Here is a 14,152-nt window from a genome sequence, read left to right as displayed (position 1 = left end):
AACTTGGGTTCACACTGTAAAACACTGACTTTTCCTGACTAGTCCTCATCTGAATTATGATGATACTTCAACACTTAAAAATATAATTCAATATTAAAATAAAACAATCCTTATTAATAAAATATCTATCAAATTAATAAAATTATATCAAAACAAAATATTAAACTTTATATTATGAATATTAAAATTAGCTTTCTTGATCAATATAGTATCTAAGGTGCTTTCCACAATTCTTGCTCACATAAATCTTGACATTATAAATGCTAGTCTACATAGGTTTTGTTGCAGTCCAGGAAATGGGAAGATATATCACATGTGTGTTTTACATCAGATGATACAGGGCATACTGGCTGGTTTTGTGAGTCAATTGAGACAAGTTAGAGTCATCAGAGATAAAGGAGCCTCAGTTGAGGAATCATCTCTATGAGATCCAGCTGTGAGGTATTTTCTCAATTAGTAATCAAGGGGGGAGGGCACCCATTGAGGGTGATGCCATCCCTGGGCTGGTGGTTCTGAATTCCATAATAAAACAGGCTGAGCAAGCCATCCGAAGCAAGTCTTGGAGCATCAGCTCATGCCTCCAGGATCCAGCCCTGCTTTAGTTCCTGTCTTGACTTCCTCTAATGATGCACTATGATCTGGATGTGTGAGTTATATAAACCCCCTTTTTCCAAACCAAAAAAATAAATATATACACATACATATAGTCAAGCCATGATGTCATTTCCATGATCTGGTGAACATAGTAGTTAGTGTTCTCAGTATTTTTGGTCTTTTAGGCTTCCTTATCCATGGGTTGTGTCTAGAATTCTCAGCTATACAGTATTATAAGCTTATATATTTAGAGCTAGGTTCTTTTAAGAGCAGGGGCAAAGATGATTTGATTACTCACTTGAAGGATTTCTCGACAGATATAAGCGATCCAGTCTTCTTTTAAACTCTGGTTTCTTGTCATCCTCACGACATCAGTGACAGAGCCTGCTGCACATAGCTCCATTACCATCTACAATGGGACCAGAAAAGCATCAACTGTTTTAGAAAGTTACATTACTGGAATGAGAATTTGTGGAAGAAGGTAAACCAGGAAACACATTGGAATGTTTCACCAGCAGGTGGGATTTCAACTAATACTTCAATCACAGGTTTTGTAGGTTGTAGTTTGAGATATTTAGAAGGAAGATCATTCAAGTTTATGTTAAAAAGATAAAAAAAATATACTTAGAAAAAGTTGGTGAGGAAGAAAAGCCTGAATGGTGATGGCAGTGGAAAAGAAAGAAATGGATATTTGAGGGACTAGTTTGCCTGGATACAGAAAATCTTAAAAGAATTTAAGCTCATTGATATTAGACTTGTTTTTCTTTTTTAGTGGGCTAGAATGAATAAATGAAGAGTACTTATATATTTATTAACAGGTTGCGATATTTCTAATAGCCTTTCATAATGTATGAAAGGTGAATTTTTCAATATTTTATGAAAATATACTATATACCTAAGTATTGAATAAATAAACATTAGCGCTATGGAACAATATTCAATAAAATCTCACTCAGTATTTTCAGAAAATAAAAAATTCCAGTGCCCTGGACACTTGAGAAAAACAGGGTTGATTTTAAAAATTTCTAAATTTAGCAATCCTAAGAATAATGTTATTAAACTAGCAGCATCAGTATCATTTATGGACTTACTAGAGAGTACAAATTTTACCCACATTCCTCACCTATATGAGGTAAATACTTGCAAAAGAGTTTTAGCACTGCATTACAGAAAGTTCTCTAGAAGATTCTGCTTCATGCTAAAATGTGAATTTCAATGTAATGTGTTGTAAGCACTTCTATAGTATCAATGGCCCCATTTCTTAAATCCACTGTGTACAATAGAACTTTTAACTGACACTATAAGACCCTAAGAATCCATTATTCCAGTTTATGTCCCAAGTACTGTGTTTCAAGGTATCATTTGCTGAAACTTATTATCTAAGATAGTAGAGCATGGGAAAAATTTGAGTGACTACGACTTAGTTATACTGGACTCCATTTAGTTACTGAAATTTATGCCTTATTGATCTGACATTTATATTAGTCCAGGCACAATGAAAAATCAATGATCCACTTAGCTGTATTTATGCACAAGTGCACATATTTCAAAAGAGCTAAAACGTGTTATTTCCATGTCAAGTGCTGATTCGAATTAATCTTTATCTATTTCTTATTTCCTGGCCAATCAAGCCACCTGGATACCAGCAAAAAATAAAACAGCAAAGCTAAAATTTAAAATATGAATCTTCAATCAACAGTGTTCATTTGTGTCTGTCTCCATCCCACTTTGCCTGGTAATTAAGTTCTTTCCATTTCTTAGGTTACGCTGTCACAAGGAATCAAAAAACACTTTGCCATCCTATCTTGAACAGTTGAGGACATAAGTTTTCTAGTAGGAAAGCAAATGTCACATCTTAGCTCGTTCACTGTGTTTGACTTTTCTTATGGAATAAGACCAGGGCAAAGAAAAACATACCCAAAGTTGGTGCTGATGGCCAGGGGGACTCAGCTTGAAAAAGGCACCATAGAAGGACACAATGTTTTTGTGGAAAGAGTACTTCCTCAGCAGATTGAGTTCAGTCCTAAGGTCCTCTTCTTCATCCTAAAGAGTGAAAACAAAGGTTTGAGCTACACAAATCAGTGGCAATTGACCTCTAAAGTATAGTGTATATATAAAGGAAAATCTTACAGAATTAACTGTTAATGGAAATCGTTTTATAAAATTGCAATTGTGTAGCAGAAAAAAGAGTAAACTAAAGATATCTTAATTCAGAAGTTCTTAAAATGTGACTCAAGAACAGCAGCACTGGACCTTAAGAAATTATTCAATAGATGGTGTGATATTATTTTTCTAATTTCATTGAGATATAATTCAATACAATTCATATACTGTATACTTCAGTCACTTAAAATATGTCTCCTGTTTAAGTAACACAGCTATATATTAATATCAGCACAGTCAATCACAGAACATATTTCCTCTAAAATGAAATCAAAGCCTACCTCCAATTCTACCACATTCATCTTAGGTCTGAGAAACTGGTAATTTATATTCTATTGACAGTATATAAATTACATTTTATAATATGTATTCTTTTCAGACTAGCTAATTTTGAGGTTTATGCATGAAATAGCCATTCATAAAATATTAGTATTTCATTGATTTAGGTTTAATATCAGATGATGGACACAGTGAATAATGTTTTTATAAGCATCCATGCCAACTTTCTTAATGTATGTGTTTGCAGTTCATTCAGATGAATCTGGGATGTTGAATACTGTGATGAAAAGCCAAACTCATTTTCAATATCAGTTGTGTCATTTTCCTTACCAATATACATATATAGTAAGCTCTGACTGCTCCAGATTCACCAGTAGTCATTTTATCTGCTCTTTGAGAGTGAAGTGACAATATCATGTGGTTTTGATCTATAATCTCCTGAGAAGAAATAGTTTCAGATTATTTTATCTATTTCCTATTGGCTGGTGTGGTTTGTGTGTGTGTGTGTGTGTGTGTGTGTGTGTATGTGTGTGTGTGTTAAATATTTTTTCGTGCTCTAGTCTTTCATGTGTTCTATAGGGCACACACATTTTTTACTTTTAATAAAGTCCAACTTATTATCATTCTATTGTTAGTGTGATTTGTTTCTTATCTAAGTATTCATCGTCAAATCAGAATTACAATCATTTAGCTTTATGTTTTTTTCTAAGCATTTTAAGATTTCAGCTCTTATGTTTAGGTGTCTGATCCATTTTCAGTCCTGTTTTTCTTGTACATTTATAAAGCTAGTAGAAAGATGTTGTGGTTAGCCTTTAATACATTTTAAAGTTAGGGGCTCATTTGATGCTAATCTTCTAAATTAAGTTTCTAATAAAGCTTTGTTTGCCTAATCTTATCAGCTGCACATCATGTCTATGTAGTAAAACAATTAATTATTTAGTCTCCCTGATTATCTAACAGACTCTTTTTAAAAGGTTGTAATATACATTCTGTCAGAGTTGTGTATGCTAGAAAGGTAGCTAGAGACCAAAGTGATCAATACATAATACACATATATAACATATGATACATACAATGGCTAGAGATAGGCAAATGTGGCATTTAGTACATAAAACACATCTACCTATAGCAGCGAATATGTGTATATCATTTGGTGGCAGTATAACATTATAAAGAATAGATATATGGGAATGATGCTTTCAGGGTGGAGTCAGACATTGAAGCATTCTTTTTAAGAATTATCAATTTATTGATCGTTGAGTCCACCTGATTAGATGAGATCACTGAGGTGAAAAGCAAAGTTTAAAGGGAGAAATCTATCAAGAGGATTTGACCTTAGCCAGAAAAGAACACCAACTTTTAGTATTGGTACATTTCTCTTTTAACCATTGATTCGCCACAGTAAGAAACCCATTTCACTTTCCAGTATTCCATTTACTTTAAAAATACAGTAGAAAATAGGAACATTGTCCTATCTTCGTAGATCTATGAATGTGCAACTAACACACTTTGTAGCCAAAATACTCAAGCTGATTCAGAGATAACTGATTAGCTAGCAATGATGTTCCTTTACTAAAACATAATCATAGAATTCAAAAGACATGACTTAAAAAAAAAAAAAAAAAAAAAAAAAAAACTTCCAAGAGTGGGCTTCCCACATAAATGTAAACTCTCCCAAAGCAAATAAATGAAGATCAGATATGTTTGGAAAGCATTAGTGTGTTTGCCACTCTCAATTAACGGGAAGTTGAGCTTGTAAGAAACACACAAATACATAATATCCATCAGGCCAAGTGGGTAATTTAAAACTCTCACACATCTCCCAGTAATATGATGCTACAGTGTTTCCTGGCTCTGTGCCAGTTGATCCCAGACTGGCCTAAATATCCTGCGTTTTGTCAAGAGGCAGCTCAAGGATGCCAGAATTCCCTTTGTAAATTCACCAGTGCTACAACCAAAAACCCCCCTTTTTTAATATGGAACGAATACCAGAAAAGTTTGGACATGCTAATGTTATATTGATATAAACTTTTGAGAAAAGTAGAATTCACCTAATAATTCTATTTTACATTTTTTCTTTGTTTTTTTTTTTGTGGATTTTTGATCTATGAAAGCTGGCTATAGCTTCTCCCTCTGAATATGCTTCTACCATTATGATACATTATAAACTAAAAGAAACCTGTTGTATAACAGATAAATCATGAAGGTATTTGGAAGCAGGTTTTTTTCTTATACCTAGAAAGATTTTAAATGTGTTTGTGTTAATAGAAAGGGTTATTTTTAAAGTACTTGTCACACTATATTTATGAAGGCATAAAGGCTGAAAATAACTGAACCTCATTTATTTGATTGCAGGAGAGAAAACTAGAAAAATGTATGAATGAAATATATTGATATGAACAATAATTTTTGCTTAAGGCTTATATAACATTTTAATAAAAAACTAAGGTTTTTTTTGAGAAATACAGTTCTGTTTGCCTGAACTTATTCTAAAACCAGTAATTATTGAGATAAGAGAGATATCAGAAATTCTCCAAGAAGAAATTGGTTCGTACTCCTTGTATCCAAGTATTGTGGACAAATATGTGAAGAGTGTTAGGGTGGATTTTGCAATATAAAAAGCATCCATTAATTTGCCTCAAATTAAATGATATTTGTGATCATCATAACTGGGCAATAGAGACTTGTTTTAAAGAAGGTGCACAATATGTAAAAAAGTACTTTGCAAAGGTCAATTTTAGAAAAAAAAAATTCTTGGCACAGTCAGCTCTTCCTTTGTTGCTAGCCCATGTGAAGGTTCTATGCACTGTAGACATACTCATTTCTCCCTGAAGCCAATAATTTACTGTGCAAAGGGCCTCTTCTTCGACAGATGTCAGTGTTCAACTGTGCTGAGTAAATCTATATGAATAGTAGAAGAGATACGTGTTATCATTTCCACCATGAGCAGTTTAGAGGGAGCCCATGTAGAGATAATGCAGAGGATGAATTGAAAGCTAAAATCAAGGAAAAGACTATGGAGGTGCTGAGGAAGACTAAGTACTCACGCTGTATCTCCACCCAACAGACTTTTGGTATTTATTCACTCTCACCCGCTTTCCTATTTCAGGCAAAGGATTCTGAAATAAAAAACAAACAAACAAACACTATTATTGGACCTACTAGTACACTCTTCGAGTATGCTGAAGTATTGTGTGCTATTTTAGCACTAAATTGTAGATGAATAAATTATTATTCCTGTCTTGCTTTGCACTAATAGTATTAATCTAAAATTCCAATTTCTTGTAGCATGTGTAAACTGGGAACAAATTTATGCTAATGGATGTAACTGACACATTAATGGGAAATTTTGCAGCAGTGAAGTGTTATTTTCCTTTTATTAATGCAGATAATTATTATTAAACATCAATTGTCCTACCATGACTTTTAAATATTCAAAGATTTAATATGGTTCTAGAGCTCCTAAGTTAAAGTAAGGAAATGAGTAACTTATACAATCTTACGTTAAAAAAGCAGTGGATTATTTGGAGCTATGTTTTATAAATCTACAGGACTCTCAAACCGCCTGATTCACACATTCATTTGCAAAACAAAAGTACACTGTGGTTTCTTCACTAATTGCAAACTAACAGTTCATTTATGGTACAGCAGTTCCATAAAGCTCCATGGTCTGTCGGGTATTTTTCCTTTGGGATATAATGAAATAAAAATTTCTTAACTTCTGTTACATTTGAGTTAATATTTTCATGAGAAAGTGAAGTACTAAAGAAAGAGCAGAATTCAGTCCCTCACAAATTCTTTGACAACAGATTATGAACTGTGACACAGCTTTATGAATGTTAGCAGGAACAGTGCCAATTAAATTGTCTCTCTTGCTTATCTGTCAGAAAACATAAGAAAAAGGTGCTTCTCTGACAACTTCTTTCCTTCTACCTGTCACTGGAAATCTAATGGCCTCAATTCTCAGAAAAAATATTGGAGAAAAAGTATGACAGGGCAGAGTAGTATTAACACAGTATTAAAGGAAATATCCCTGCCAATAGATAATCAACTAGAGGTAGAGAAAGACATTTTCCCAATTGTTTTTATAATATCAAATATTTAGAATTTATGGTGTGAGTGAAATATTTATAATGTGGAAATATAACAAACCAAATATTGTAATACATTAAAAGTTGTGATTACAAACCTATAATTATTCTGGGTTAACTCACTAATATATGAAATCATGATTCCAAACCAAAAGTTTCAGAGTTGTTTAGCTCCTGTAGAGTGCATTAGATGAGCAGAATACAGAGAGGACACAGGGTTGATTACCTTCCGGGCATTCAGGACTTTAATGGCCACTAAAGAACCAGTCTTTTCATGGAGTCCCTGAAAGAGCGGAAATTGATATGTGTCAAATGTTTGCTATTTACCCACTCACCATGAAACTAATAAAGTAAAATATAATTAAAGGCAAGGACATAGCATGTTATAATAGATGTATACATGTTTATAGCAAACATAACTGTGTTATCAGCATCTAAACAAATCCAAAGTACTTCACTGAAAATGAAGCAAGTTTAAGTAGATTATAATTTTGTGCTTATATTAAGCCACAGACATAACAAATCATCTATACTTATTACTTATTTAATATAATTAATTGTCTCAATTTGTGTTCCACTGAGGAATCCAGATGAACAGTGTAAATTTTCACTTGAAAACAACACAAAGAGAAGACATTTTTGACCTACATGCATGTAGTACTGTACAAAGATATGTTCCTATTGAGTATTTCTTTCACAATGATCTCTGATAAGAGTGATGTATAGTTAATCCAACAAATCTAAATGTTTTAATATGTCTTGAATCACAGGAACCACAAAACTTATGAAATAGTTCTGGAATAGTTTTTCTTAGTGGAATCAAAACAATTTCTAATGTAGTCCTAGCCTAAATGCATATCATAGATTTGTAATAATATTAAAATGAATATATAGTTTTAAAATTAGAGATTATTTTGTGGCTGTTAATTTTCAAATATATTTCATGTTGTGGTATTAGAAAATTTTCTCCTCAATATTATTATGTGTAAGTAAGTAGAATGCCTTATATGACAGTTCTCTAGCAGATAACTATTATTGGACTGTACTAGGTTGAACAGTAGTCTCCCAATCTTGAATTTCACCTAGTACTCTATATTGTGACCATAGTTGTTCATCCCTGAATTTCTCCATAGGTACATCAAATTACAACTTTACTTTCTTTGAGTCTAAGAGGTTATTCATGGGTCAAACTGCTATTCTGTTTGTACTGCTATTCTGTGCAATATAAAGCATTTGGTGTACTAGCAAAGATTTATCATGCATAAGCTGTAAAATTTTAACTGTATCACTTTCATACTTGTGAATATACATTAGTGAAGTCATTAAGTGCTGGTATTCATGATGTAAAGTTTTTTGTTTTTTTGTTTTTTTAGTATTCTCTCAATCAGTGATTAGGGATTGGCTCTCATTTAAAAAATCACACAGTTTTTTTGTCAGTCAACTATATACTAAAATGGTGTTTCAAGACGTTATTCACTATCCCTGAAGGAAAAATAGACTCTAGATCTTACAATCATGTAATAGATTAAGAATCAACAATTGTGTCTAATGCATACAAAAATACACAATTAAATTGCTGCTATTAAAATAACATTTCAGAGTTCTCTCTTGTACTCTGATAGTTTTATCATTTATTATGAAGTCATTTTTAAATTAAGACAATAGGTTCATAAAAGCATATATTACATGATTACAGTATAAAAATTATTATTAGAATAATACTCCTTTATATTATATTACAGTTTCTTCATGATTTTATAGTCAACCATTTTGTATAATGTACCTCAGCTTGTGTTTGTATAATGTACCTCAGCATGCTGTCTTGTAATTATTTTGAGATTACATACTTGTAGAAGAAAAAATAAATATATCACAACTTAACGATTATGAGGTAGTGACCTTGATCACTTAATAAGACCCGTAAATTTTCTCCACTACCCGTTCCTTGTCATACTATAATCCATTCGAATCTATTGACATAAGTTTTGAAAGAGAATGCTGTTGTTATTCTTGACTAGCCAGTTAGGGAATCTAGAAGGCACCTTTTGGAAATAAAGTAATTGTTCAGTAGTGCCATCTTGTGGCTTGCTGGTTCTGTGGAAGCTGCTTTTTGCTGAGAGCCGACGACAATTCTCTAGTGAGAGGAGGGCAGTCTTTGTAATGTGGGTTAAATATGGCCTTTTCTTTTTCAGCTATAATTTATGTTTTGTGTAAAATTAAATACATGTAGAAAGTGGTAAGAAAGCAGATAGGTTTTGTACTCTAAAGTAATCAGAACTGTCATCGATGTACCGAGTACTGAACAGCCCAAAATTATACATTGGTTTTTGTTGTTCACTTTTTCTATAGAAACATCAACAATATACAGGGACTCACTGGTTGCACTGGAATAATAATATTTCTTAAAATATAAAATACTCAAAAGTACTAAAAAGATATACTGTCTGGAGTTATAAGTTTTAAGATATGTATACTTATAACAGGGAAAAGAAAATTCAAGGACTTGTTACTCATACAGTTTTGAATTTCTAGTAGAATTGGTTAAAGGGTTAAGAACAACGAATATAATCTACCATAAACAGACACTAATAAGATCCTAAATGACTATCCTAACAACATATAATGCTTTTACAACTAAACACGTATTATTTTCACAGATCTATTTGAAGTAACTCAAGAGTAAAAATTAAAAAATTTCTCAATGTGATAATTTCAACTTGGCAAAGATTTGTGTTCTTAATTAATGTAGGTAATCAAATAAACAACATTATTTAGTTTTCTTCCTCCAGAAAAGGCAGAGTTCATTACTGTGCTGTTGGTCTTCATGAGCTGGAAATTAGTACCAGGATGTTTAATGTATCTTATTAATAGACAATACTACATGCTCCTAAAATTAAGACACAAACATATGCATATATAGTGTCCTCATATACATATATAAAATATTTCTTTAATTGGAGACTAAATCTTGCTATACAATAAACATGAAGGTAAGATCACAAATGTAATTGTGAGGGTTACAAGAAAACATGTATTTCTTCTCAATGTCCAGATTCCTTCAATTACTTTGGGAAGTCAAATAACTACACTCAAGACTAATTACTCTTTTTGGGGAGGTCTCTTAAAAATAATAAAGTAAGGGTAATTTAAACATTAATTTTCCAGAAGTGAACATAAGTGAACGGATAACAACAGAAGAAATTTGTGTGTCATCAGAGTCCAGCTCCTACCCGACCAATAAGTCAACCACCTCCCAACTGACCCAAAGTTAACTACCTCCTTACTGACCAATAAGTCCATCAACTTTCCAAGTGTTTTTATTTTTCCATTCTCTCAGCACAGTTCTTTTCAACAAGCATTTCTTCTGTATTATTTTATAAGGCTCTCCTACATGTTTGGGGATGTTCAGGTGAAGATAAAGATCTCATTCAGCTATTCACTGATTTCCATTAGAATAGTTGGGAAAGCTTTATGGAAGAAATAGCACAGATGCCAATTGGAACATGAATCCGGCACAGTATTTGAAAAGACTAGGGATTAAATGGTGGTCTCAGTTGCATAGAACCTCACAAGCATGTGCTATTGGGTAATGCTGAGTAGCAACACTCAACCATTAAGCACAGAAATGTTAGGAAATGGGCGAATGGCCATACAGCAGAAAATGGAACATGGAATGTCAGGGCACACCTGTTTTAGTCACAAGCAGAATTGGCAGTGGGAAAACTAATAAAATCATGCTGAAAAGGAGAGAGAAGACATCACTGAGAGAGATAGTTGTATACTTTATGACTGACTTTTGTTAGGTAATAGGCTGATGCACACCTAAATTGGTAAGGCACTGAAAAATCAGCATTGAATTGCAGAAATGATCAATTTCTTGGGGATTATACATTTTAAACCATAACAAATGATTTAAAATAGCAGTTGTGACAGCTGTGTTTGTAAAATCCATCATTCTGCAACAGTTAATTACTATGCTTTTCCTAGAAAGAATATAGGATAGTTCTTGATGGTCTTGTAATTTTCATTAGACATTTTTTTATATATCATGTAGTTAAAGAAATTGTTGTGGAAAAACTAACTTCTCTTCAGCCATTCATTCACAGCCCCTCCAGTCATATATTTTGCTATTAGTTGGTAAACTGAAACCACATAATCTCCATGGCATTCTTGCTTTTTAGTTAGGTTTGTGGTGGAGAAAGACCACTGAGATACTACTCATTGATACTTGAGTCCAGTATATAACTGTGTGGCTGTCTTTGACTCACATAGAGAATCACTGTCATTTGTCATCTGTTTTGGTCCATAGCAACAGACCCAACTAATCCTGGATGGCCACTGCAAGGGCAGCCATAATCAGTATCTAGGAGTACTTGTAGAGACACCATGGCTAACAGAATAGCTTCTACCAACAGGTCTGTCTAGAAACATAAAAGCAAGTGGCTGGTTGAGGGCTTTCCTTCTAAGCACATCCTCTCCTTAACTACCCTTTCAGACTGGTAACAAGGGTGCTGTTTCTTTCATGGATGGTTTCTATTGCTTCCTTCCTATCCTCCCATCATTACAAAACAGCCTAAGAAGCCCAATATGGCAGATGTGTTCAGAGTAATCAGTGGAAGTGTAATCAAAACTACCAATGATATGGTGATGATAGAGGGTGAGAACTAAGGACTTAAATGAAATGCCAATCACTCACCAAGCAGGAGCTGTAGTATATTTGGAAAGAAATGGGAAATTATGAGTTTTGTTTTAAATAAAAATAAGTTTTAAGAAACTCAGATATGCAGATATTAGATAGATGACAATTCATGACAAAATTATCAAAACACACCACATCCATTTATATTCTTACAAAGCTTAATATGTTGTATTAACACACACTATGATTATTACATGAGACTGAAGGGCAGCCAGAGAGCATTATGCAGGATCTATTATTCAATGTTTGCATGAACATCTCATTGCTACAGCTTTTTAAGAGTCATGTGTATCAGAATTGGAAATGTCTTCCTAGGTGTGATCTCTCTCTCTTTCTGTCTCTCTCTCCCTCCACCTCCTTTCTCTCCATACCTCCCCTCCCCTGTTAAAGAAAACTCAGAATAGGCCCAATCAAATAATTATGGCTAGAAGCCGTTGGAGTCTGAAACTGAATAAATATTATTTTAAATGTGGGGCCTTAGAATTTAAGACTCCTACAATCAAACTGCATTGCATTGCAAGCGAGGGTAAAAAGGAGTCATGTTTATGTTAAAAATTGTAACAGATTTTTAAAATATATTGTAAATATTATTTATAAAACAGTTGTTACTTACATGCTACTATGATGATATCATATCTTTGTGTAAAATGAGGGTAAATTGACACTCCAGTTAATTAACATAAATTTAAGTTATATAATCACTTGATACTCTGTGTCTGGGGGCTCATACATTCGTTCCTTTTATCAAATGAATCATTTACGTAGATGACAGATTTTTAAAGAAAGTTTTATTTTTATTCGGTTTTAGGGTTACAGGCATTCAGCAAAGGTGTGTTGGGCTAAATCAACTTAATTGCAGTCTGATTCTAAAATAGGAGGGGAGGGGCCGAGTGGTGAGTGTAGACATGTGAGTGATGGTGAAACACAGGATAATTTTTATGCCATACAAATTAGTAGAAAATTTAGAGAGATCATAGCGCCTAATAAGCACTCTAATATACTGAGATCTCAGACAAAGCACGTTAAATGCTGCCATGTTGCTCGGTACTCCAGGAATCCAAAGAGCATTAATTATCAGTAGGTGAATTTCCCTTCTTCAACCCTGTAATCATCTCTGTGGTTACACTGTGAGGCCACTCAAAGTTCCATGCAATTCTCTTTAGTTAGAAAGCCTCAAGGCTTGGAAAGATATGTGCTTGTCCATGTCAGAGGGCAGGGGGCTATTAAAAGGAAGTGGTGCCAAGGCTGTGGCCAAACCGAAACAAGGTTAGTCTGTCAGAGGATACTGCCTAATCCTCAGTCTTGCTACTACACCGAAACCTTCAGTAAATAGCCCTGATACAGACCCCTTGTGGTTCTCCTGAGTTTAGAGGTGCGAAGTGCTGAGAACACCAAGTATTTCATCTCTTTCTTTAGTAGCTAACCATCCAATTACAAAAACCTTGGCTAGCTTAGTAAATGGATTCAGAGTGAAGGAGATTTTGCAAAGCACAAAGCTACAGAAGCCTCAGAATAATCAGACAGACTAATGTTTTTCCACTTCCAAAAATCTGGGACAGTCACGGTCATGCTTTGGTACAACTGTGAAATAGTCGGAAGAGGGCCTTGGCGGTTTCAGTGGCTTTGTAGCTTAGGCTCTGCCCTGTAATTTGAGGCAGTTATGTGTGCTTATACAGCAGCTTCAACTGACTTTTATTACCCTTGTCATTACTCCTGCAGGGGAAAATAGGTCAAAATATGAAGTAGCATCATTTGCAAATGGAGCTGCTCTCTCTGACACTACAACACTCAAACAGCAAATTGCATAAAATGCACAATAAAGATCAAAATTTGTGGCTAGAAATATGGATAGTGGCTACTAAGTAACTAAGAGATGTCTTCAATAGACAGTTACATGATAAGCCAGGTCTAGAGGTGATCAAAACACAAAACCATTGAAGTTCATTCTTACAAGTAGGTGGAATCCTAGAAGTTTCAATGTTCGCCATTAATACAAATGGGCATTAATACAAAAGTCATAGCCTGCAGGCATGAAAAGTTGGCTCAGAGGCTAAGAACACTGACTGCTCTTTCAAGGACTTGAGCATGGTTCCCAGCACCCATAACAGGTGGCTGACAGTCACCTGTAACTCTAGCTCCAGGGGCTCCAACACCATCTTTTGTTTTGTTAACATCTGTATATTCATGGCATATTTACACTCCCCATAACAGAGACACACAAGTCTTTAAAAATAGTCACAGTCTATAAAGTGGAAGTTCATATTTTGAGGAAACTGTCACATACATGACTAGGTCCTACACACTCTCAGAACCAGTGCTCATACCA

At 34.0% G+C, this 14,152-nt stretch overlaps 1 protein-coding gene across 1 annotated transcript in view; it reads right to left on the bottom strand.

Annotated features, from left to right (window-relative positions):
- The window catches only part of NRK (Nik related kinase), a gene marked incomplete at both ends in the record, with an annotated part of 89,820 nt that overhangs the window by 43,289 nt on the left and 32,379 nt on the right, over positions 1–14,152 (bottom strand). Inside the window, 4 exons of the mRNA XM_080910157.1 lie at positions 893–1,003; positions 2,512–2,637; positions 6,084–6,155; positions 7,354–7,410. Coding sequence (XP_080766283.1) covers positions 893–1,003; positions 2,512–2,637; positions 6,084–6,155; positions 7,354–7,410 — 366 coding nt within the window. The remainder of the gene's footprint in view (positions 1–892; positions 1,004–2,511; positions 2,638–6,083; positions 6,156–7,353; positions 7,411–14,152) is intronic.

Source organism: Micromys minutus (genome assembly GCF_963924665.1).
Source record: "Micromys minutus genome assembly, chromosome: X".
NCBI lineage: Eukaryota > Metazoa > Chordata > Mammalia > Rodentia > Muridae > Micromys > Micromys minutus.
This window is presented reverse-complemented; position numbering and strand designations above follow the sequence as displayed.